The sequence below is a fragment of the Chiloscyllium plagiosum genome, unplaced genomic scaffold (genome assembly GCF_037043375.1).
Source record: "Chiloscyllium plagiosum isolate Xiang-an unplaced genomic scaffold, Cpla_swu_hap1 HiC_scaffold_17, whole genome shotgun sequence".
In the NCBI taxonomy this organism is placed as follows: domain Eukaryota; kingdom Metazoa; phylum Chordata; class Chondrichthyes; order Orectolobiformes; family Hemiscylliidae; genus Chiloscyllium; species Chiloscyllium plagiosum.
The window spans coordinates 26,016,527-26,041,581 of record NW_028270155.1 but is presented as its reverse complement, the minus strand read 5'-3'; the positions used below and the strand labels follow the sequence as shown (position 1 = coordinate 26,041,581).

General features: G+C 40.5%; 1 protein-coding gene across 2 annotated transcripts in view; it reads left to right on the top strand.

Annotated features, from left to right (window-relative positions):
• Positions 1–25,055, top strand: part of gan (gigaxonin) — a 128,370-nt gene that overhangs the window by 5,213 nt on the left and 98,102 nt on the right. For both annotated transcript variants that reach the window (XM_043706668.2, XM_043706672.2), the window contains exons 2-3: positions 12,307–12,421; positions 17,967–18,317. In XM_043706668.2, the coding sequence (XP_043562603.1) occupies positions 12,307–12,421; positions 17,967–18,317 (466 nt within the window). The remainder of the gene's footprint in view (positions 1–12,306; positions 12,422–17,966; positions 18,318–25,055) is intronic.

Genomic DNA, 25,055 nt, shown 5'->3' with positions numbered 1-25,055 from the left:
CCTCCCCCCCTCCCTTCCCCCACTCCCCCACTCCCCCACTCCCCCACTCCCCCACTCCCCCCCCTCCCCCACTCCCCCCCCTCCCCCACTCCCCCCCCTCCCCCACTCCCCCCCCTCCCCCACTCTCCCCCTCTCCCCCACTCCCCCCCTCCCCCTCTCTCCCCCTCTCCCCCAAAAAGACATGAGCACGGTTGACTCTTCTTTGAGGAGTTAACTTAGTGTCTGTTGGTACGCTGTGGTTTCAACTGAAAAAGAATTCCCTGAAGAGTTGTTTAAAATACTTTTGCACTTCTCATTACACATTGCCGCACTTCCAGGACAGGAGTTGCTTAAGTGTAGAGACTTGTTTACAGTTGAACCTCTGAAATAAAACTAAGATTCCGAATATAATGCGCTAACAACAAGCAGGCTAACTCATTTACTTAGTTAAAAGTGAGTTATTATACATTCTGTCATGTTCAGGTTTATTGAATAGTCCAGTGCTAATGCTATGGTCTAAATGTTACTCACTTTGTTGTACTCTTTGTTTTAGCTGAGGAAATGAAATGATTTTTCACCTTCCGAAAGATTGGATGTGCACATGTAATATGTATTTCCAAAGTGGGCGCTAAGCAAAAACAATTTAGGAATCTGTGTTATTATAAAGTGTATGAAGTGATAAATGCTCACATTTTCCATTCATTCTTGGGGGAGTGTGAGGTTTTGAGTCAGAGTTTTTCTTTAAGAGCTTGGAGCGTTTCACACAATCTGGCAGCAGTCTAAAAATACCAGGAGTTCTGATTGGTGCCATCTGGTAAATAAATTGTTTTTCTTTTGGTTTCTTTTGCAGAAAGGCTTAAGTTGTTCTTTTTGAATTTGTCTCTAAATTGAGGGCTTATCATAAGCTGTTTTGCATGTGTTTCTTTCTTAATTCCATCTGGTATTGGGGGTTATACAGGGTCATCACAATTTTTCTAAGCTGAAAGTTTGAGAAATCGTGTGCCATTAAGCAAGCATATCCAAACTTATGACCAAATTAAAACAGGGAGAGAAAGAATTCAAGTATACAGGATTCTGCAGTGCCATGCTTGTACCTACTACATTTTTCCTTCATCATTCTTTTCTTCAGTACTGTTGCATGAGCTTGTGATTTGATTTTCATATCAAAAAGAGCCAAATGAATGAACTTTATAACCCTTTATTTATTTTTGGACAGCTGATGCTCATTAGGATTTGAAGTTGATCTGATGAAATGCTTTATAGGATGGACTATTACTAGTGTTTTAACATCTCGACTTGTGCTTAGATTGAGTTAATTCAGTGCCTGTTCCAAAAAGGAAGTCCATCAAGTCTTTTCATTTTTGTCATACAGGGTCAATTATAAACATCATTTAAGGATCATCAAGATAAACTTCTTAAATTTAGCTAGGTGAAGTGATTGGAATTTAAACTGAACTTTGTTCTTTCTAATTGATAAACCTAGATATTTGCTTATTCATTTTGCTAAATTCAATTTTTGGGACTGAAGAGATCAAGCCAATCAAGTGATTTAATGCCACTGGTCGAGCTTTGTATAATTAAATTGCACTTGGCAGTCTTTTTACAGAATACAGAGTGCAAAGAGTACAAATTATATCCTTAAAATGTGTTCTTGGGACATGAGTAGCACTGTGGCATGAATTTATTGCCCATTCCTTATTGACAATATTGAGTGATGCTACACGACATATAGACAAGATCCAAGACAGTACGACACAGTCGCTGAACCAGCTGTCGAGTTTTCAAACTGCTTTTAGTGGGCATTTTAAATCACTTGCCACAAGTTTACAGAAATATGGAATTCAAGGATAAGGTTTGGTCCCATGCCTTCTGTGATTTTTTTTTTTTTTGTTATTCACTCGAGGGATAGAAACATCGCTGGCTGGCCTGCATTTATTGCCCATTCCTAGTCTAGCATCATCATTGTCAGCAATCATTTGCGAACAAGTATGATTGAAGAGTATGAAGGAAAATACCATGTCACTGGTCAAAGGTTCCATACTCCTTGTGTGGCTGATGAGCGCCATCCTAAAGCTGCATCTCTGACCACACTGGGCAGGTGATTCTGGGAGGTCGAATTGGTCTTTAGCCTTGAGATTGTTGGCATGTCTTTCTCCAGTTCCTTTGCCATACTTCCTTTTGCTGCTCTGTGTTCTCAACGACTTGTGTTCCTTCATGTAGGAGCTTCCTTCAAGTCAGTTGCTTCTGAATGAGGGTCTGTCATGTGTTGACATTGATGTTGCAATTCTTTAGGGAGTCTTTGAAATGCTTAGTCTGTCCTCTCCTTCAAATGCTTTCCTAGAACTCGTCCAAGATGATATGCTTTGGCAGTATGAAATCTGGTCCACTGGATATGGTTTTGGATGATTGTGACCTCATTGCTGGCGCTGTTGGCTACTTCAGGGATGCTGATGCTGATCTCCCAGCTGGTGTCATTTGTCTCAAACAATATTGATGTACTTCTCAAAGGTCTTGAGGTGGTAACTTTGCATAGTCCAAATTTCAGCGCCAAATCGAAGAGAAGGAAGGATGATTGCCTTTTATACAAGGATCTTGGTATCGGCATGGATGTCACGTTAACCTTGGGCATCCGAAGTCAACGCTTACAGATTGGATGCAGTGCTGAATTTCCATATTGATGTCAGCCTTAGATGAGAGAGAGCTATTCCATGTTTGGAAGAAGTTCTCCATTGATCTTAATGGAGGGATGGACCTGATCTTGACCTGGAATGGGTGGTAAAAGATTTGAGTTTTCTTGAGATTGAGATTGTCCATGCCACAGAAAAGCTTGTTCTTGACAGGTGAAGAATGGTAGTGATGAAGATGGAGAAAAGGGTGGGGACAATGATGCATCCCTGCTTGATCTCAAAGGAATTTGTTATATTATCATCAGTGAGGACTGTCACCTTCATCGTGGCATGGAGGATGTTGTTGAACTTGACTTTGACCAGGTCTTCCATAGCCCTTCTCCATTGATTGAGTCAAAACCTTGGTCAAAAAGATGAAGGCCATGTCAAGTGGATGGTGTTGTTCCTGGCGTTTTCATCTAGTTGCCAAGCACTGGGAGAAAAAGTCTGTATTCCACAGTTTGATTGGAAGTTGGCTTTCCAGAAGGATTTCTTCATGGACTGTAGGAAGGTTCCTAGTGATACTTTGAGCACTGATCTTCCTGGTGATGAAGAATCGGGAGATTCTTCTGTTGTTCCCACAGTCCAATTTGTCTTTTGTGTTGGTGATGGTGGCAATGACAGTATTCTTGACATTGGCAAAGATGTCTTCTTTGTCCAGATTTTCAGGAACAGTTGATGGAGCTGATGGGTAAGCTCTGTTTCTTTACTTGAAAATCTCCATTGGAATCCTGTCCACTGCAGATTTTCCATTCTTCATGGTTTAATGGAGGATTCAACTTCTGCCACACTAGGTGGGAGTCCAAGATCATCTTTGGGAGTTGGGGCATTTCCAGAAACACATTCACAACGATGACTATTTCATGGTTTAGGAGTTATCTGACGTTTTGTTTCCATCAAAGGCTTATGGTTTCTCTACCTTTCAAAGGTTGCCATTCACTGCACTGGTTCGAGGCTTAGAGTGTTCAGTCTGTATTTTGTCTAGGTGACACTGAAGAAATCCCTAATGTCCTGCTAGTCAGCAAGAATTTACAGCTCCTTAACGTTCTCAGTCCATGATTGGTTCTTGATTTTCCTCATTCTTATTTGTAATCTAATCTTTGCTGTTTGTGGAGTTCTCCTGTTTGACTCATTGCTGATTGTTGTTTTGTCAGGTACAGCGAGCTTTCTCCTTGTCAATCTTCTTGAGTGGTGTGGTCATTCTTGTTGAACCAGTATTGATGCTTCCTGGTCGTGTAGGCAATGGTTTCCTCACGACACGAGATGATGTGTGTCTTCACTTCTTTCCTGATTTTCTCCACTCCATTAAAATGAACTCTTTGAAGATTTTGATGAAGACATTTTTGGGAGTTTGCTAGTCTTCTTGGCTCTTCAAGCCAGTCAGCAAGATCTTTACCTTATCCAGCATCATAACTATCCATCTGTTCCTACAGGCCGAAACTGGAATGTGTTGAAATGTAGAGTTTTGTGAGTAAATAAAAACTAAACTTCAACTGAACCTTAAAAGGGGGTGTATAACAAAGTTAGTACTAATAATGCAAAACAAGAATCATGGGAAATATCAAAGAGCAGAGGTTGGATCAGTTAAAAGAAAATAGAAGAGGTAAATGTGTAATATGAAATTGAACTAGTCAAGGCTTTTAGAAGGGTGAAGTTAAAAAATTGTGTAAAAGAGCGCAAGATCTTTCGGATCAAGGAAGGTTTAATTGTGGCATGTCTATTCAATATTTCACATCAATTTCTAGAGATGGTGGAAGTCAGAATGTAGATGTATGAGACAAGAATATGGAGCAATTAATGGAACTGACTGTGGAAAATGAATTTACCCAGGAAAAAGTGAGAAGAAAAATTGAGAGATACTGGGCTTGTATCCCCTCAAGTTTTGAAGCATGAGAGGTCACCTCAAGGAAGCTTAAAAGAATAGACAGGGTAGATGCAAGGAAGATGTTAAAAATAAGGAGGATGCCAACAATGGACAAATATCAGAATTTTTATTTACCCCTGTGGAATTCTCTATCACAGCGGCTGTGGAAGCTGAGTCTTCGTGCATGTTTAAAGTAGATATGAATAAATTTCTGGTTACCAATAGTGTACAGGGTTCGAGAGATGCTGTGGATAAAAAGGTGTTCAATCAGCCATGAATGTATCAAACAGTGGAGTGGGCTTGACGGATTTCATGGCCTATCCCTGTTCCTATTAATAAGTTACTAGGTCTGAGTGACATGCATCCTCGGCTGTTAAAATCAATCAGGGAGGGCAAGTGGAGCTCACACCATACCTTTTCAAACCTCCTTGAATGCATTTTCTCTCATACTTCAGAGATGTTCAGGAATTTCACTGTTGTCAAGGTGATTTCATTCAGTCACAGATTCATCAATTTTGTTGCAGCACACTCTCCACCCATACATTCATTGTCTGGTTAGGTAATTGCTTTATGTGACTCAGTCAAGTTGGCTGAGATGATTCACAGCTGAATTTTGTTTTTCATTTTAAAGCATGATTCTAAAAGTTTTAATGACCTCACACGTCAAGTTTTTCTTTTCAAATCCTCAATCTCAGCATATTGAGTATAAACAGGGTGTGATATGATATTGAGCATTCAGGTTTAACACAAGTCTAAGTTACTGTATTCTAATTGCGAAGCAAATTGCTACAGGTGGTGGAATTTACAGAAAGCAAAAAATGCTGGAATCGCAGTGGGTCAGGCAGCATCTGTGGAGAGAGACCAAGCTACTGTTTCAAGTCTGGATGACTTCATTAGAGCTGACGTGATGTGTGCAGGAGCAGCATTTATGCAATAGTATGGGGGTGGAATACTGTAGAAGAAAGGCTGCTGATACTGCAGATTAAGATTCTAGTTGACAGTGTTGGAAGGAAATGCATTTTGCTTCACTCGGTGAATTAGTGTAAGATGGAGAATCATACATTGGGCACGCTCCTAATGGGTAATGATGGTGAATATCTTCTGGATTAATGTAATGCTGATTCCTTATTGTCCAGATTGACAGAATGAAGTTATTTGAAGGAACGTCTTTTTAATCAACTACTGGAGACTGATGATTTCTGTAAAACTGTATACTTCAAACACCAAGCAAAATTGCAGAACTAGAGATGAGAGAAACAATAGGATTATAGAAAGATCATTGTTTTATAGAATCATACAGTACAGAAGAAGCCCTTCAGCCCATTGAGTCTGCACTGTCAATTACGCTACTATCTACACTAGTCCCACTTGCCCACACTAGGCTGATAGCCTTGCTATGACATTTCAAGTGCTCTTTTTTTTCCAAGGTTGTGAGGTGGTTCTGCCTCAAACACTCTCCCAGGCAGTGTATCCCAGATCCCCACAACCCTCTGGATGAAAAGAATTTTCCTCAAGTTTCCTCTAAATCTCCTGCCTTTCGCTTGTAAAATTATGTCTCCTTGTTATTAACTCTTCAACTAAGTGGAACAGTTGCTTTCTGTTCACCCTGTCCATGCCCCTCATAATCTTATATATCTCTATATCAAGTTCTCCCTAAGAATTCTGTGCTACGGAGGAAATAACCTGCGCTTATCCTGTCTTCATACTTGAAATGTTTCCCCCACCACACCTTTTTCAATTCCTCCCACTGTTCTATTTTAGAATTACCTCTGAGTAGCTTTCCCAGTCTATTTTGGTGAGATCCTGCTTTACTTTAATAAACTTGACCTTAAGCCGGTCTAAAACTTTTTTTGTCGACCATCATTCTCCTTTTCCAGAACAAATTTAAACTGTAGTGTTGTGGTCACTGTCACTAAAATGCACCCCCACTGTTACCTCGAGAACCTGTCTGGCTTCATCCCCAGAGTCAAGGCCCAGCACTGTGCCGTCCCTTGTAGGACCATCTAAGCGTGGACATAATGAGCCATCCTGTATACATTTCAAGACATCTGCCTCCTCTGAACTCTTTTCTGCTATGATTACCACACCTAAGATTTGAGTAGTAGAAATCTTCTAATATAATTATATTATGTTTATGTTTCCATGTCTTAGTGAATTGTCTACATACATGTTCCTCAACAAACATGAAAGTCAAACGCGAAGAAAAATAAGCGTGCAAAAAATGAGAGGTTGTTGGTACAGAACATCTTGTATTGGTTGTTGGAAATGAATGGAAAGTGGTTTACATATTCTGGAAAATCATAAATACCAGATATGCCTAAGAGTTGTAAATACAGACCATAAGCTATTACTGCAAATGTACAACACAAGTTGATTTTTGTTGTTGATGATCCTCCTGTTAGTGCTTTGAAGCATTAAATTCTTTTGCACAAATGATTCTGGGTTCTGAATCCTTGAATTTCATAGCTAAATACTGCCCTGTTATTACTCATTCTCCCTGTGCCTAATTTTGCAGAACTGTATCTCTGGTGAGGTAACTGTTCTACAATTCAACTAATACCAGAGTTCTGTATACTAAATTACATTAGTCATCCTTGGTGGAACTGTATTTTTCCACTTCATGTGATTAGCTGGTGTGTGAGTCTTACTTAAATTGTTGCTGTGAAGAGCCTTGCAAACCTGATGTCCAATTTGTCCCATCAGTTCAATATGGTGATCAATGTTTGTGTTTCTGTATTTCAGATTTGAACATTGACATTTCTTGTATATAAAAACTGACCCGCACATAAAACAGAAAATGGTCTAGGTCTTGCCTAGCTTAGTTTTCAATGTTGCTCATTTTAAATTGAGGAAATTCAAAAACCTTTATCTGCAATGTAACTTTTCTGTTATCTTTTCATGGGATTACATGGCAACGAAGAAGGCTATGTTGCCCATTCTGGAACTTTGTAAGGTCTAACTAATCAGTTCCACATCCCTGCTATTTCTCCACAGCTTTTCAAATATTTCTTCTTGGGCATCCAAATCCCCTTTGAAAGTTGCTATTAAATCTGCCACTGCTCTTCCAGTCATTACATTGAGAATTACAAACCAGTTGTGTTTTTAAAAAATCTAGTGTTGTGATTTTTAACTTTTAAAAAAAAGTTCTCCTTGTTCTCAACCCTGTTTCTACAGCTAGTTCTCTTGTGTAGCACATTACAGTGCCTTCTGGAGAATACAAATAAGGGTAGATGGTGTTTATTGAAAAGAGAAATGAACATTTTCATTTGGAAAACCTAAATAGTGTTCAGGTCTGTGGAAGAAGCAGATTAACAGCTTGGTATTTTTCACAATGAGGATTCCACTATTTGCAAGCTTAACTTAGACTGTGTACACGTACGTGTGCGTGCACCCACGCACACACACACACACTATGTGTTCTCAGGCAGTTGATAGTGTATGTTTTAAGATATGCATTCCTTATTCTCAACCATTTTAAGTGCTCTACTGGAATTTTATCCAGTACTTAGTGAAATTTTAATTTTTGGAGATTCTTATAGAGTCATAGAGATGTACAGCACAGAAACAAGGCGTTTCGGTCCAACTTGCCCATGCCGACCAGATATTCCAAGCTAATCTAGTCCCATTTGCCAGCACTTGGCCTGTTTTACAGTGTTTCAGATCTTAAGTACAGCAGATAAGTGACGAGTAAATATTGAGACAGTATAATTTGCTGAAAGACAGTGGTATTTTTCTAATTAAGTAATCATCTGTAGCAAAGAAAATTGACTTGCACTGGTCAAGTAGGAAATGCTTAACATCTGGTTCCCTTTGATTTGAGCTGAATATTTAACTGCTTTAAGACATCTTCGTACCAGTCATAGAGCTGTACAGCATGGAAACAAGTGCTTTGCTCCAACTCATTCATGTCCATCAAATATCCTAAATAAATATAGTCGCATTTGCCAGCATTTGGCCCATATCCCTCTAAACCCTTTCTTTTGATATACCCATCCAGATGCATTTTAAATATTGTAACTATACCAGCCTGCATCACGACCTCTGGCAGTTTATTTCATACAAGTACCACCCTCTGCAAGAAAAAGTTGCCTCTTGGGTCCCTTTTAAATCTTCCCCTCTCAGTTTAAACCTATGCCCTCTAGTTCTGGACTCCCCCACACCAGGGAAAAAACCTTGTCTATTTATCCTGTCCATGCCCCTCACGATTTTATAAACCTCTATAAGGTCACCCCTCAGCCTCTGACGCTCCAGGGAAAACAGCCCTAGGCTATTCAGCCTCTCCCTATAACTCAAATCCTCCAACCCTGACAACATCCTTGTAAATCTTTTCTGAACCCTTTCAAGTTTCTCACAACATTCTTCCTATAGAAATGCCATCTTCACTATCCTGTCTACCTGCAGCTCTACTTACAAGGAAATGTGAGGTGCTGCACCCCAATGTCTCTTTATTCAGCAATGCTCTCTAGGACCTCACCATTCAGTGTATGTGTCCTGCCCTGATTTTCCTTTCAAAATGCAGCACCTCACATTTATCGAAGGTAAACTCCATCTGCCACTCATTGGCCCATCTGATCAACATTCGGTTGTACACTGAGGTAACCTCCTTTGCTGTCTGCTACACCACCAATTTTCGTGTCATTTACAAACTTATGAACTACACCTCCTGTGTTCACATCCAAACATATGAAGTAAATTAAAATGTATTTCATTTGGAGTGGAAGTGTGAATGGCAAACCCATGGGGACCTATCAGGAAAGTTCACATTTAGTTTTCACTTCAGCTGATAGACCTATAGAGCCTCCAGGGAAAAGTATCCAGTCACTTTGCCTTACAGCCTAGTTGGTGTTTGAAAATAATCTGCAGAAATATGGAGAGGAAACAAACAGGCAGAAAATTCTGTCTGTGTAAGGTTGTGATTGAATAGTTGCATGTATTTCTTCATCCTAATTATATTTATCTTGTAATTAATGCAGTTAAACATTTTATTAACTTCATTGAAAGAGATGTTGCAGCATTGCTATCAAATTAGCTGGAAAAATTTCAAAGTTCATATATTACATGTAAAACTGTATCGCTTTTGGCTTGCAATCCCATCTTTTTCAAAAACAATGTGTTCATTAGTCTACAGGGCTGGGAAGAAAAACACTTGGAGGCCTTCTGAGATTACTGTGCCCAGTGCGTCCAGTAGTTTTCAATATTTTGATTCATAGGTCATGATTATATGTCCACATATTGAGCAGTAAGATAATTCCCTCTTCATAGAGTTGTTGGAATTTGATGAGGGGATAGATAGATGAAACTGATAAAACAAGATTTTTTTTGGAATTAGAAACCCTAATGTGTAGAAACAAGCCCTTCGGCCCAACAAGTCCACACTGACCCTCTGAAGAGGGGACCACCCAGACTCGTTCCCCTACATTTACCCTTGACTCATGCACCTAACTTGCACATCCCTGAACACTACGGGCAATTTAGCACAGCAATTAACCACAAGACATAGATTTAAGGAAAGGTGCCAAAGGTTTAGAGGACGTGTGGTAAAGATGGAACTTGCTGCCTGTAAGGGTGGTAGGGGAAGAAACCCTCATAACATTTAGGAAGTATTTAGGTGTGCACTTTAATGAGATTAGAATAGTCTGGTGGTTGTTTTTGATTGATGGTGGGCTGAAAGACCTTTTATCCGTGTGGTAGATCTCTGTGACTCTAAATGCGTATTTGAAATTATAAAAGAAGTTACGAGATGATAAAATAAAAACCAAGATGTAACAATAAATAGTGTAATGGATCATCATTCTTGTGAATAAAATGGTGAATTGTTTAGCAAGATTTTGGTTATAAAGCAATTTAGTCAATTATATTTATGCTTGCTGGAAGTTATACTCAGAAATATTTTGTTCTTAAATTTGATTTGCCAGGTTAGAACTTCAACAGGCAATGTGATGTGATAGATAATTACTGAAATAACTGCTCAGAGGCCAGTATCCTGTCACTGAGTCACCCTTTATTTACATTTGTACAGTACACTGGCTGTGGCCAGCCAGCTTGGAGTCAGTCCCTGAAGTGAGAAGATTCTGAATCCCCTGTTCTTTTTTCCAAAAATCCTCTGTTTGTATTGGTCAGCCAGAGGTCCCTGATCAGCCCAGGCTAACAACCCCTATCCAGGATCTCATAGTCAATAAGATCCACCTGGTTCCAATCACTACAATTATGTATATACTAATTTACAGTCCGATCAGTTTAAGTAGTCAGCTTTATTCAACGCTAATATTGTTGCTAAATATGTGTGTTGAGGGCGGACACAATGGAGAGATCTTGTAGAAATGCATTATGGGTAGAGCTCAGGAACAGGAAAGGTGCAATCACAATGCTGAGATTGTACTGCAGACCTCCCAGCTGCCAGCAGGGTACAAAGGAATAGATATGTAGTCAGATTCTGGAAAGATGTGAAAATAATAGTGTCGTTGTGGTTGATGACTTTAACGTCCCCCATTTTAACTGTGACTCCATTAGTGCTAGGGCTTGGGATGGGGAGCAATTTGTGAAGTGTTTAGGAGAGCTTTTTGAAACAGTATGTGGACTGTCCAACAGGAAGGGGACCATACTGGACCTGGTATTGGGAAATGAGCCTGGCCAGGTGATCACTGTTCCAATGGGGCAGAGCATTTTGGGAAGAGTGAGCATAATTTCACAAGTTTTCGGATACTTATGGATAGGGACAAAAGTGGACCTCGGATGAAGAAGTTAAATTGGAAGAAGGCCATCTATAACCAAATCAAGCAAAAATTCAGTGACATGGATTGGAAGCGGCTGTTTGATGGTAAATCCACAACTTACGTGTGAGATTCTTTGAAGGATCAGTTATTTAGAGTGCAGGACAGGCATGTTCCTGTGAAAATGAAGGTCAGGAATGGCAGGATTTGGGACCCTTGAATGACAGGAGAAATTATTGGCTTAGTCAACCAAGAAAAACGAAGCATACCTAAGGTCTAGGCAACTAAAAACAGACAAAGTCCTTGAACAATACAGAGAAAATAGAAAGAAACTCAAACAGGACATTAAGAGGACTAAAAGGGGGGCTATGAAATGTCCTTGGCCAGCAGGTATAAGGAAAATCCCAAGGCATTTTATCCATATGTTAGGGGCAAGAGGGTCTCTAGGGAAGTGTGGGGAAAGTTTTTCACAGAAAGTGGTGGATGCTTGCATTGACAGTGGAGGTGGTGGAAGCAGGTACCCTAGCAACGTTTAAGGCATGTTTTGATGGACAAGTGAACAAGAGACAAATAGAGAGAGAAACCACACATGGACAATAAGTAGCAGGTTTACATAAGGGTAAGGAATTGATGCAGGCTTGGTGGGCAGAATGACCTGTTCCTGTGCTGTATTGAATTGTGTTGTATTGTAAATTTCATTCCTACATTTATTCACTAATTTGCTATCAAAAATAATGGAAAAAAAACTAATAGAAAATGAATTTCATGTTGGAAGAAATTTGACTGATACCTGCATTAAGAAAACTTCCTAATTTGATTTTTATATCATACTGACTGCAAATTTTGTAGAATATGAATTGTGATTTTACATCAGTGATTTGTTATTTCTGTTGTTCCTATTTATATTGTTTCACAACTAACACGCTTTAATACCCCAGCTAAAAATTAAGCTAAAAAAGAGCAATAGTTTTGATTAGTGCTTTTATTTTCAGCTTCAAACCTACTAAATTGTAAATGCTGTGTGTTTATAATATTGCAAAGTGTAACCATTTTGTATATTTATTGCAGTCTGATGTTTGCATTTCAGGACTAAATTGAATTATACAGCTCCAGCAGATGATGGTTCAGTGTATAAAATTATCCTAGATGGCATTTCTGTTGCTGTTATGCATGAATTATTGGATTATATGTTTAGTGGCCAGGTACAGAACCTTTGTTTCTATATTGACTTGATATATCTTGCATGTGCTGTATTATGGACCCTTTTTGGTCTAATGTTTACTTCAGTAAAGGCAAAATGCCACCGAATGCTCTGATTTTGAAGGTCGGTTGAAGAATTTAGGATTTTTTTTCCCGTTAATTTATAGAGTGCATTATATACAGACAAATTTGATTTTTGTACCACTAATCTTTTAATAAGATGTTGACAACTCCAAACATAGATAAATGAAGTTTATCCAGTCTGTTCTTAATTTTTTCACACTTCGATAAGAAGAAATAGTAACTATTTTGATTGCACAGTTCAACCGTTGAAATATGTTCATTCAAAATCGTAATCATTTTGAGAAGTATAAATAAAGATTGAATAGGTCAATCTTGTGGCAGTATTTTGGGGCAATCGTTTTGCACTTTATTTTTATGATAAATGTTTTAATTTATAATGTATTATAAACTAAAATTAATATAAATGTCAGCTTCACTCGGAAATCATACCCACTTCAATTCAATATCATGCTGCATTTAGTTTAATCATTCACTGAGCAATGTTTCAGAGATGAGCTAAGTCGCTCAAATCTAATACAAATGCTACATGACTTGTTAGTATCTTATTGGCAATTTTCTACATTTGACAGATTGACATTCAAATTCTGCATACTCTTTGTTTCGGGGGACACAGCAGCCAGCCATATTCCCAAATAATTATTGGATTTGACATTATTGAACTATGATTGTAGGACTGAAGCCTGTATTGAATAAGATTTGAAAATTCTTCAGTTAATGAAAAAGAAATAAGACTGATTTTAAAAAGTCAAAATTATAACAGTAGAGATGTAAACACTTCTATTGAGCATAATTAAGGAACGAAAATAATGTATCAATGACTAGAGCTAAATGTAAAGTCAGTAATACGTAATGTTCTTCCTTTGCTTTCTTACCCTGTAGTTATTTAACAAGGTTCCTATGTCGCTAAAGTAAATAAAACACAATCTAGTTCAGTGCTTTGCTGCTACTTGTGATGAGGCAGTCCTGAGATGGAGTAGAACCAAAACTAAGTGAGTCATGAAAAAGGCTTCATTAAGTGGCAAAAAGACACAAAAAAACTTTCATGCCAGTGTTAATCTTATAGCTGTCCCTGCTAAATTTTGCAGCAATATCTAACGAGTGGTTGTTGTGTGAAGAAACTGCAGTTTCTTAAATGGCACATTTTAGAAAATCTTTTTATTTTCAAAAAGGGAGGCTGAGCATGTATTGATTTAATAGCAAGGAATGATTTATTTTTCCTCTAATGCGAACTTCTGACACACAGCTGTTCCATCGCCAAGCTTGCTATTTCTACCTCTAACATCATCCAACTGACCAATTTCAGCATAAGTGCAGCTGAAATCCTCATCCATGTTTAGATTACTTAGATTACTTACAGTATGGAAACAGGCCCTTCGGTCCAACAAGTCCACACCGACCCGCCGAAGCGCAACCCACCCAGACCCATTCCCCTACATTTACCCCTGCCTCTAACACTACGGGCAATTTAACATGGCCAATTCATCTAACCTGCACATTTTTGGACTGTGGGAGGAAACCAGAGCACCCGGAGGAAACCCACGCAGACAGTGGGAGAATGTGCAAACTCCACACAGTCAGTCACCTAAGGTGAGAATTGAACCCGGGTCTCTGGCGCTGTGAGGCAGCAGTGCTAACCACTGTGCCACCGTGCCACCCACTCGACTTGTTTAATGATCCTTGTAGAAACTTTTAAAAAATGTGGTTGCTAGTGGTAAACTTCAAGGAATCATTAACAAGTTGTGGTTCTGTTCGCCGAGCTGGAAGTTTTTGTTGCAAACGTTTCGTCCCCTGGCTAGGCGACATCATCAGTGCTTGGGAGCCTCCTGCGAAACGCTTCTTTGATGTTTCCTCCGGTGTTTATAGTGGTCTGTCCCTGCCGCTTCCGGTTGTCAGTTTCAGCTGTCCGCTGTAGTGATTGGTATATTGGGTCCAGGTCGATGTGTTTATTTATTGGGTTTTGTGGATGAATGCCATGCCTCTAGGAATTCCCTGGCTGTTCTCTGTCTGGCTTGCCCTATGATAGTAGTGTTGTCCCAATCGAACTCATGTTGCTTGTTGTCTGCGTGTGTGGCTACTAAGGATAGCTGGTCGTGTCGTTTCGTGGCTAGTTGATGTTCATGTATGCGGATTGTTAGCTGTCTTCCTGTTTGTCCTATATAGTGTTTAGTGCAGTCCTTGCATGGTATTTTGTACACTACATTCGTCTTGCTCATGTTGGGTATCGGGTCCTTCGTTCTGGTGAGTTGTTGTCTGAGCGTGGCTGTTGGTTTGTGTGCCGATATGAGTCCTAGGGGTCGCAGTAATCTGGCAGTCAGTTCCGAGATGCTCCTGATTTATGGTAGTGTGGCTAGTCCTTTTGGTTGTGGTATGTCCTCGTTCCGTGGTCTTTCTCTTAGGCATCTGCTGATGAAGTTGCGCGGGTATCCGTTTTTGGCGAATACCTTGTATAGGTATTCCTCTTCTTCTTTTTGCAGTCCTGGTGTACTGCAGTGTGTTGTGGCCCTTTTGAATAGTGTCCTGATGCAGCTTCGTTTGTGTGTGTTGGGGTGGTTACTTTCATAGTTTAGGACTTGGTCTGTGTGTGTGGCTTTCCTGTATACTCTTGTAGTGAATTCTCCGTCTGATGTTCTCTGTACCATCACGTCTAGGAATGGGAGTTGGCTATCCTTTTCTTCTTCTCTCGTGAATCGGATTCCTGTGAGTGTGGCGTTGATGATCCGGTGTGTTTTTTCTATTTCCGTGTTTTTAATGATTACAAACGTGTCATCGACATATCTGACCCAGAGTTTGGGTTGAATTTGTGGTAGGACTGTTTGTTCTAACCTTTGCATAACTGGTTATGCAAAGGTTAGAACAAACAGTCCTACCACAAATTCAACCCAAACTCTGGGTCAGATATGTCGATGACACGTTTGTAATCATTAAAAACACGGAAATAGAAAAAACACACCGGATCATCAACGCCACACTCACAGGAATCCGATTCACGAGAGAAGAAGAAAAGGATAGCCAACTCCCATTCCTAGACGTGATGGTACAGAGAACATCAGACGGAGAATTCACTACAAGAGTATACAGGAAAGCCACACACACAGACCAAGTCCTAAACTATGAAAGTAACCACCCCAACACACACAAACGAAGCTGCATCAGGACACTATTCAAAAGGGCCACAACACACTGCAGTACACCAGGACTGCAAAAAGAAGAAGAGGAACACCTATACAAGGTATTCGCCAAAAACGGATACCCGCGCAACTTCATCAGCAGATGCCTAAGAGAAAGACCACGGAACGAGGACATACCACAACCAAAAGGACTAGCCACACTACCATAAATCAGGAGCATCTCGGAACTGACTGCCAGATTACTGCGACCCCTAGGACTCATATCGGCACACAAACCAACAGCCACGCTCAGACAACAACTCACCAGAACGAAGGACCCGATACCCAACATGAGCAAGACGAATGTAGTGTACAAAATACCATGCAAGGACTGCACTAAACACTATATAGGACAAACAGGAAGACAGCTAACAATCCGCATACATGAACATCAACTAGCCACGAAACGACACGACCAGCTATCCTTAGTAGCCACACACGCAGACAACAAGCAACATGAGTTCGATTGGGACAACACTACTATCATAGGGCAAGCCAGACAGAGAACAGCCAGGGAATTCCTAGAGGCATGGCATTCATCCACAAACTCCATCAACAAACACATCGACCTGGACCCAATATACCAACCACTACAGCGGACAGCTGAAACTGACAACTGGAAGCGGTAGGGACAGACCACTATAAACACCGGAGGAAACATCAAAGAAGCGTTTCGCAGGAGGCTCCCAAGCACTGATGATGTCGCCTAGCCAGGGGACGAAACGTTTGCAACAAAAACTTCCAGCTCGGCGAACAGAACCACAACAACGAGCACCCGAGCTACAAATCTTCGCACAAACTTTGAATCATGAACAAGATTTCAGGTTTTAAGACTTTGACTGTTGCAAAAAACTAAAATCAACCTTGACTAAGCATTACTGAGTAGGCAACTAATAGGCTGAACCACAGAAAATATAACCCATGTGACTGATTAACCATGTCATATTTTGTACATTGTAGCATACTCACAACAAAATTAACCTTTACTGGAAAAGTCACTTCCAGCTTTTAATAGGATCACTTCTCCCCGTCTCACTGAGTCTTAATGTCTGGCTGCCTTGGTGAAAATCTTTTACTTTGGTTTGCTGAGAATTCTTAAACCTATGTTCCGCAGCACTCATTAGCAATTTGTTCTTTCTGGCTCCCCAGTACTAATCTTTCTGGAACCTTAACTTTCTGCAGATTCTTTCCAAGAGAACAAGCTTCACTAGCATTCTGCCCGGTAAAGCAGAACAATATTCTTTCTGTTCCTTGTAGTCACAATGTAGTGGTTTCTTTTTCTCTGTCCTTTTGTCCATATCCAGTGTTTATAATCAGACTGCACAAACCAAGAACAGCTGTCTTAGAGTCTACAAGTTGATCGATGGCAAAGCCATATGCTCTGTTCTTTGTTTTCTGTGGTTAAATCTACTGTATGAAATTCAATAATATTTGACCAGGGATGTCTGTCCCTTTGGTAACTAAGTAACACAATTTGAGTGAAACCTGTAGTCGACCTCATGAACCTCTTTATCATTCCATTTTATATTGAATTGTAAAGTCTTTTTAAAAGAAGACCGTATTGAAAAACCTCACATCGTTAATGCATGAGTTTTCTGAGCCCACCTCCCATCTTCCGCCCTGCATAACCTTGTGCTGAACCAAATCTTTACTGCCTGTATCTTAATTCATATCAAGTGCCATTCATCTGTCATCCATATTTGCTGAGCAGCATTGACTACCAATCTAGCAACACCTCAGCTTGAACGTTGTCATCCTCTTTTGAAAATCCCTCCATGGTTCCATTCTTTAACCCTATCCAGCTCCAAAAACTTTGGAATTCCCTCTATTCATCCAGTTCATTTATTTTGCATGTTCCTGATTATAATCTGCCTAAGATTGGTGACAGTGCTCTTTAAGTTGCCTCTATCCTAAAATCTGGAATTCCCTCCCTGCATGTGTTTTATTGCCCTTTTAGGATAGTCATTCAAAGTTGTTTTTTTGACCAAACTATACATTATCTATCCTGATATTTCCTTCTGAACTTAATATTAAATTTTGGTTGATAATGTTTTGTAAAGCACTGTGTGCCATTTTATTGTGTTAAAGGCACTGTATAAATGAATGCAGGTTGTTAACTTTAAATAAGCTCTGACGAGAGGAGTTCTCAGAATTCAATTGAAGAATGATTGTAGTTAGAAACTTATGACTCTGGCTAGCAAGTTAATAAACTAAATTTGAGGAATATGAAATGAAAATTCAGTTGATGTGCTTCTTGAGTTTGTGCTATTCAACCTTCTTTTTTTCTTTCTTTCAGATTAAGCTGAGTGAAGACACTATTCAGGATATTGTGCAGGCTGCAGATCTTCTCCTCCTTACTGATTTAAAAGCTCTGTGTTGTGAATTTTTAGAAAGTTGCATTGCTCCTGAGAACTGTATTGGTATACGTGATTTTGCTTTGCACTACTCTTTGCAACATGTATACTACATTGCTACTGAGTATCTGGAAACACACTTCCGTGATGTCTCCCACACAGAGGAGTTCTTGGAACTAAGCCATGAAAAAGTGAAAGAAGTTATCTCTTTGGAAAAGTTGAATGTTGGAAATGAAAGGTATATCTTTGAAGCAGTGGTAAAATGGATTTGTCAAGATCCTGTGGTTCGAAAGGTATAGAAAAACTAATATTTCTCTTACTTTCTATTGATGATTGTGCTATTTTTGTAAATTACCACATTTTTCATTACTCATTTAACCAAATTTTTTTTAAGCATTGCATAGTACAAGGTGGTTGAAAGGAAATTTAATTATGTTGGTGTTTTGCCATGACTACTGATCAAAACATGTGAATGTCAGCAAATTCAAATGTGCATGACATATCCAGAAGTAATGCCCGGGCGGGGTGGAGGGCGTATTTTGATTGTGAAAAGTTAGCTGAAGACAGATAGATCTTATTTTAAGTCCTGACCCACACTCCCTCTTCATGTTCCTGCCTCTTGACTTTATAGAACATTGAAATATAGGAATAAGAGCAAACACTCAAAGCTTTCGAACCTGCTCTGCTTTTTCAGATGATAGTTGAACATCAAATTTAATATACTAGTCCCACACTATCCCCATATCTTTTGATGTCATTAGTAACTATCAATCTCTGTCTTGAATTTATTTAGTGACTGAGGTTCCACAGCCCTATGGGATAGAGTTACAATGATTCACTACCCTCTGAATAAAGAAATTCCTGTCTAGCTCAGTCTTTAATGACTTGCCATTTATTTTGATACTGTGTTTCCTGGTTCTAGACCCCACAACCAGCAAATCACACTCTTTCTATCCCTCTATGAAATCTCCTCTTGTTCTTCTAAATTCCAGGGAGTACGAGCCCAGTCTTCTCAATTGCCCCCCACAGAAAGTCTATCACTATCCCAGGAATCAGTCTGGTAAATTTCTGCTGCATTCCCTGTATGGTGAAGTGTGTGCCCAGAATTGGACCCAATGTATCGGCTAGGTCTGAATTAGTCATTATGTTGCAACAAATTGACTACATCTGAATTAGTGTTCAAGTTTTGCAATGTATTTCTATAATTAAAAACCAGGAATCAAATATTTTATCAACCTCTTTATTTACCTGTCTTGTCGTCTTTACAGATTTTTGCAAAACACCATCTACCAAAGTCATTTTATGATCCCTCTATTTTAGCATGCATTTTTTCTCATCAGATTGTTGTTAGTGGGAGTTTGTGTATCCAAATTGGCTGCCATGTTATGTATATTACAGTAGCAAACACGGGTTTTTTAAAAAAGTAAATGCAATGATGACGATGTGAAACCTGTATGGGTAGAACTGAGAAACACCAAGGTGCAAAAAAAATTTGTGGTGGTTGTATGTAGATTCCCAAACTGTTCGGGTGATGTCAAGAATGGCATTAAACAGGAAATTAGAGACACATGCAATAAAGGAACATCTGTAATTCTGGGTGATTTTAATCTGCATATAAGTTGGGCAAATCAATTTAGCAATACTCCACAGGAGGAATCCCTGATCCTAGCAGAAGGATTTGAATACAGATGCAGGAATATCCTCCTGCTATTATGTAGTACCTTGGTGAGACCACATCTGGAGTATTGTGTGCAGTTTTGGTATCTTTTCATCTGTGGGATGATATTCCTGCTATTGGTCACAGAATCTTAGAATCCTTACAGTGTGCAAACAGGCCATTCAGCCCATCAAGTCCTTAACACCCCTCTGAAGTGCAACCTTGCAGTTGGAAACATCCTTTTTGCATCCATCCTGTTCAGTTCTGTTAGCATTTGAGAGGCTTCTAAGATATCACCCTTATTACTCTGAACTCCAATGAATCTAACAGTTTCAACCTGTCCCTCATTGGTCACGCCCACCACCACAGGAATCAGTCCAATAAACCTTTGCTACATTCTATCCATAGGACGGTATGGTGGCTCAGTGGTTAGCACTGCTGCCTCTTCGGGTCAGGGACCCGGGTTCAATTTTACCCTAGGGCGACTCTGTGTGGAGTTTGCACATTCTCCCTGTGGTTTCCTCTGGGTGCTCCAATTTCCTTGCACAGACTAAAGATGTTCAGATTAAGTGGATTAGGTGGGAAATGCAGGGTTACACAATTGGGAGTGCAAGAAAGATGATTACGATTGCAAGGGAGTCCTGAATAAGTAGGCAAAGTCTAAGGATATAGGGTAAGCCATTGAGGAGAAATTTCTTCAGTGGTGAGCCTGTGCAATTTACTTCTACAGAAAGCAGTCAAAGCCAAAATATGTGATTTCAAGATGGAGTTGGATTTTGCACTCTGGGCTTAAAGTATCGAAGGATACAGGGAAAGGTGGAAATGTACTTTTGAGCCGATGATCAACCATGATCATAATGACCGAGGATGCTCGAAGAACACTTCACTCCTATTTTCAATGTTTTGATGTTTGTAGAATTCAACAATTTCCTGAGGTTGTGAATTTTTTGATATAAATGCAAGTTCTTTGTTCTTTCTTCCCTCTGTGCAGGATAGTTAGAAAAGAAAATGAATCATTGTGGGCATGTTATTCAAATATATTGTTCAATATCTTCCATCCTACCACAGAAAATGTTTAATCTATTATGTAGTTGCGAAGAATCTGGATGATTACGTGCTAGAAGCTTAAAGGTAGTTTTTATTTGAATTAGCAAATATACATGCAAAATATGTAGGAAGTCATTGGACTTATCTTTGTATTGGAAAAAAGATAACATGAATGACATAACAATAAGCTTTGGTCATTATTAATTTAACACCCAACTGTGTTAAAGTTAGCAAGTGGTTCAAAGTGACAAAATGTAATATCGCAGTAGCTATCCACATTGCAGTTCCACTAAACACTTCTCATCATCATTATTGCTGGATGTTTTTCTTTCCATCATGGTGCTAACAGATAACATAACTTCCTTTTACGACATTATTAGATAGAATAACCTACATTTTGGTGCCACTGCCTAATAAGGGGTGTGTAGAAGGGGTTCCATTTTAACTTATCAATGTGATTTGTTTAAGTCACTCTCTTCAGTTTGCAGTGATGAATTCAAACTATGTCTGTGGGCTTTTTTTTCGCATTCCTTTCAGTAGGTTATCATAATTTGAGTGGTCTGTGTAAAAGAAAAGAAAAGAAATGGGGCAGAATGTTCTAAGTTTGGCAGTTATCTTGTGTGCTGAGGATTCTGGGATACCAGAACCCTGAAGAGACTGTGATTGCTGTATTAACAGTACACCCCAGAGTCACAGGATTGAGGAGCTCACCCAAGTGTTAATTGCAGGATGGAGGAGGTCTTCTGGGTTAGTCTTATAGACAGAGGGAGACCATGAGGGTCAGGATCAAGAGTAGAGGGGGCAGGGGTGGTGGATGGGAGGGGCAGTGAGGGTAGTGGTGTGTGGTTCTTGGGCCACTGTTCAAACACATTGGCAGGCTGGACTGCAGCTAGGAGCATTGTAGATGAGGCAGGAAGGGAATTTGAAATGGTCATTAAGAAGTTATTAATCAACCATTTAATGTTCTTTTGTGGAGACAAGGACCCTCCAACCCAGTCACAATGACAACCTACCTCATTTTCAAGGCTACTTGCCTTCTTTCTGACCTTCGGCCAGTATGTAAGGTTCTGCCCCTCATTCAAAAGAAGAGGATCCTTTGGGATGCATGACTATTATGTTTATATTTGTATGTCCCAAGCAGTCCAATCTGATTTTCAGGCACGTGGTAGGTCTGGGGGAACAGATTTATTGTAGTTCTGTGAAAAGTGAATTGCTCATGTAAATCACCATTAATATCAAAATGTAAATCCAGTACGTTCCTGTATTGTGCTTTGCTTTAAAACTGCAGGAACACTTCGTTATTGGAAGCTGGAAACTCACCTTTAGTATTATACGTTTAAAGGCCAGATATACTTAAGTTTATGATTTCTGAACCCAACGATGGATGTAAGTTGGATTCTACCCAAAAACACACAGTTCTTTTGAATACTTGAAATTGGTATGGAAATAGAGTTATTGGTATGGAAGACAATTTGTAGCAAAACCAGAGAATTGCAAACAGTTGTCACTATCCAAACAATACCTTAAGCATTTCTTCAGCTCCTTAACATACGATTTACGTGGCAGACAATTAATTATGTGGAAAAATACCTCTGCTGGCCAAGGGCTCCCAGAAATAAACTGGAGCTGCAGTAATACTATCTACAGGATGTGCTATGCATTTACATTAACAGCTTATTTCTATCCTGGAACTTGTAATACCAAGAAATTCAAATATAGCATCATCATAGCCACACCAGCATCTCGTAGACTCTCACCAAGTCCCTTTCTGTTTTAACTTTAGCTTATGTCCTTTATCATGGCTGCATAGTAAGTTCACTGTGCCCAGAAGGACTGTTTAGTTCAACAAGGCCCACTAGCATCTTCACAGAACTTCAGAATTGCTAAGAATCCTGCATGCCAGCATTCCCTACTTAGTGAGGACAAATAATAGAAAACTACAGTGACAAATAAAGAGGAAGTAAGCTAGCAAAGAGAGGATCTGTAGTTACATAAAAAGGAAGAGAATAGCAAAAGTAAATGTGGATTTCCTGGAGGTTGAGGCTTGAAATTAAAATGAAGAATAAGAAAATTGTAGCATTATTAAATGAGTACTTCATCTGACTTTACAGTCAAAGAAACAAAAAAGTTAGTAAACGTATTGGCTGCCAAGGGTCAAATGAAAGTAAGGAATTTAACTTCTTCAAACATGACCAAATTAATGGAACTGAAAGCTGACAGACCCTTTGAATTGAATTAACTGCAGAGCTAGTCCACTATATTGGTTGTGATCTTCCAAAATTTGTTAAATTCTCCTTCCCTCACAGTAGATTAAATTTAACACCACTATTCAAAAAAGAACAAAGGCCGAGGGAACGAAAGCCAGAAAATACAGCTACAATCCACTTTTGAGGACATGGTAATAGGACATAGTAACAAGGCAAATCATAAAATCAAGTTGACTCTGACTAATCATGCTTTATAAAGGACATCCTTTTTGTCAAATGTACTTGAGCCTTTTGTAGCTTTAACTAATAAATAGATAAAGAAAGCAAGAGGATGTAGCATAAGGCATTAGATAAGATGAAATGCAGCGCAAATTGGGGGACTTTGTGGAAAAGGAAATAATGACGTGATCAGATGGGAGTTGGGAAGTAGAGATTGGGAGCAATTCCACAGAAAGGGCACAAGAGACATGTGGAGACTGTTTGTTTAAGGAGCAGTTGTTACGAGTGATGCATAAATTTGTTCCTCTGAGACAGGCAAGAAGGGGTGAGATTAAGGAGCCTTGGATGATGAGAACAGAGGAGCTTCTTGTCGAAAGGAAGAAGGCAGCTTACGTAAGGTGGAGGAAGCAAGGCTTTAGATGATTACAGCTGAAAATGTGTCGCTGGAAAAGTGCAGCAGGTCAGGCAGCATCCAGGGAACAGGAGAATCGACGTTTCGGGCATAAGCCCTTCTTCAGGAATGAGGAAAGTTTGTCCAGCAGGCTAAGATAAAAGGTAGGGAGGAAAGACTAGGGGGAGTGGCGTCGGAAATGCGATAGGTGGAAAGAGGTCAAGTTGAGGGTGATAGGTCAGACTGGGGTGGGGGCGGAGAGGTCAGGAAGAAGATTACAGGTTAGGAAGGCGGCGCTGAGTTCGATGGATTTGACTGAGACAAGGTCGGGGGAGGGGAAATGAAACTGGTGAAATCTGAGTTCATCCCTTGTGGTTGGAGGGTTCCTAGGCGGAAGATGAGGCGCTCTTCCTCCAACCGTCGTGTTGTTGTGGTCTGGCGATGGAGGAGTCCAAAGACCTGCATATCCTTGGTGGAATGGGAGGGGGAGTTGAAGTGTTGAGCCACAGGGTGGTTGGGTTGGTTGGTCCGGGTGTCCCAGAGGTGTTCTCTGAAACGCTCCGCAAGTAGGCGGCCTGTCTCCCCAATATAGAGGAGGCCACATTGGGTGCAGAGGATGCAATAGATGATGTGTGTGGAGGTGCAGGTGAATCTGTGGCGGATATGGAAGTTTCCTTTGGGGCCTTGGAGGGAGGTGAGGGGGGAGGTGTGGGCGCAAGTCTTGCACCTCCTGCAGTTGCAGGGGAAGGTGCCTGGAGTGGAGGTTGGGTTGGTGGGGGGTGTGGATCTGACGAGGGAGTCACAGAGGGAGTGGTCTTTACGGAATGCTGATAGGGAGGGGAGGGAAATATATCCTTGGTGGTGGAGTCCGTTTGGAGGTGGCAGAAATGACGGCGGATGATGCGCTGTACATGGAGATTGGTGGGGTGGTAGGTGAGGACTAGTGGGGTTCTGTCCTGGTGGCGGTTGGAGGGGCGGGGCTCAAGGGCGGAGAAGCGGGAAGTGGAAGAGATGCGGTGGAGGGCATCGTTGACCACGTCGGGGGGGAAATTGCGGTCCTTGAAGAAGGAGGCCATCTGGGTTGTACGTTTTTGGAACTGGTCCTCCTGGGAGCAGATGTGGCGGAGACGAAGGAATTGGGAGAATGGGATGGCGTTTTTACAGGGGGCAGGATGGGAGGAGGTGTAGTCCAGGTAGCTGTGGGAGTCGGTCGGTTTGTAATAGATGTCCGTGTTGATTCGGTCGCCTGAGATAGAAATAGAAAGGTCGAGAAAGGGGAGGGAGGAATCTGAGACTGTCCAGGTGAATTTGAGGTCGGGGTGGAAGATGTTGAAGTGGATGAACTGTTCAACCTCCTCGTGGGAGCATGAGGCGGCGCCGATACAGTCATCGATGTAGCGGAGGAAAAGGTGGGGGGTGGGGCCAGTGTAGTTGCGGAAGATGGACTGTTCCACATATCTTACGAAGAGGCAGGCATAGCTGGGGCCCATGCGGGTGCCCATGGCTACTC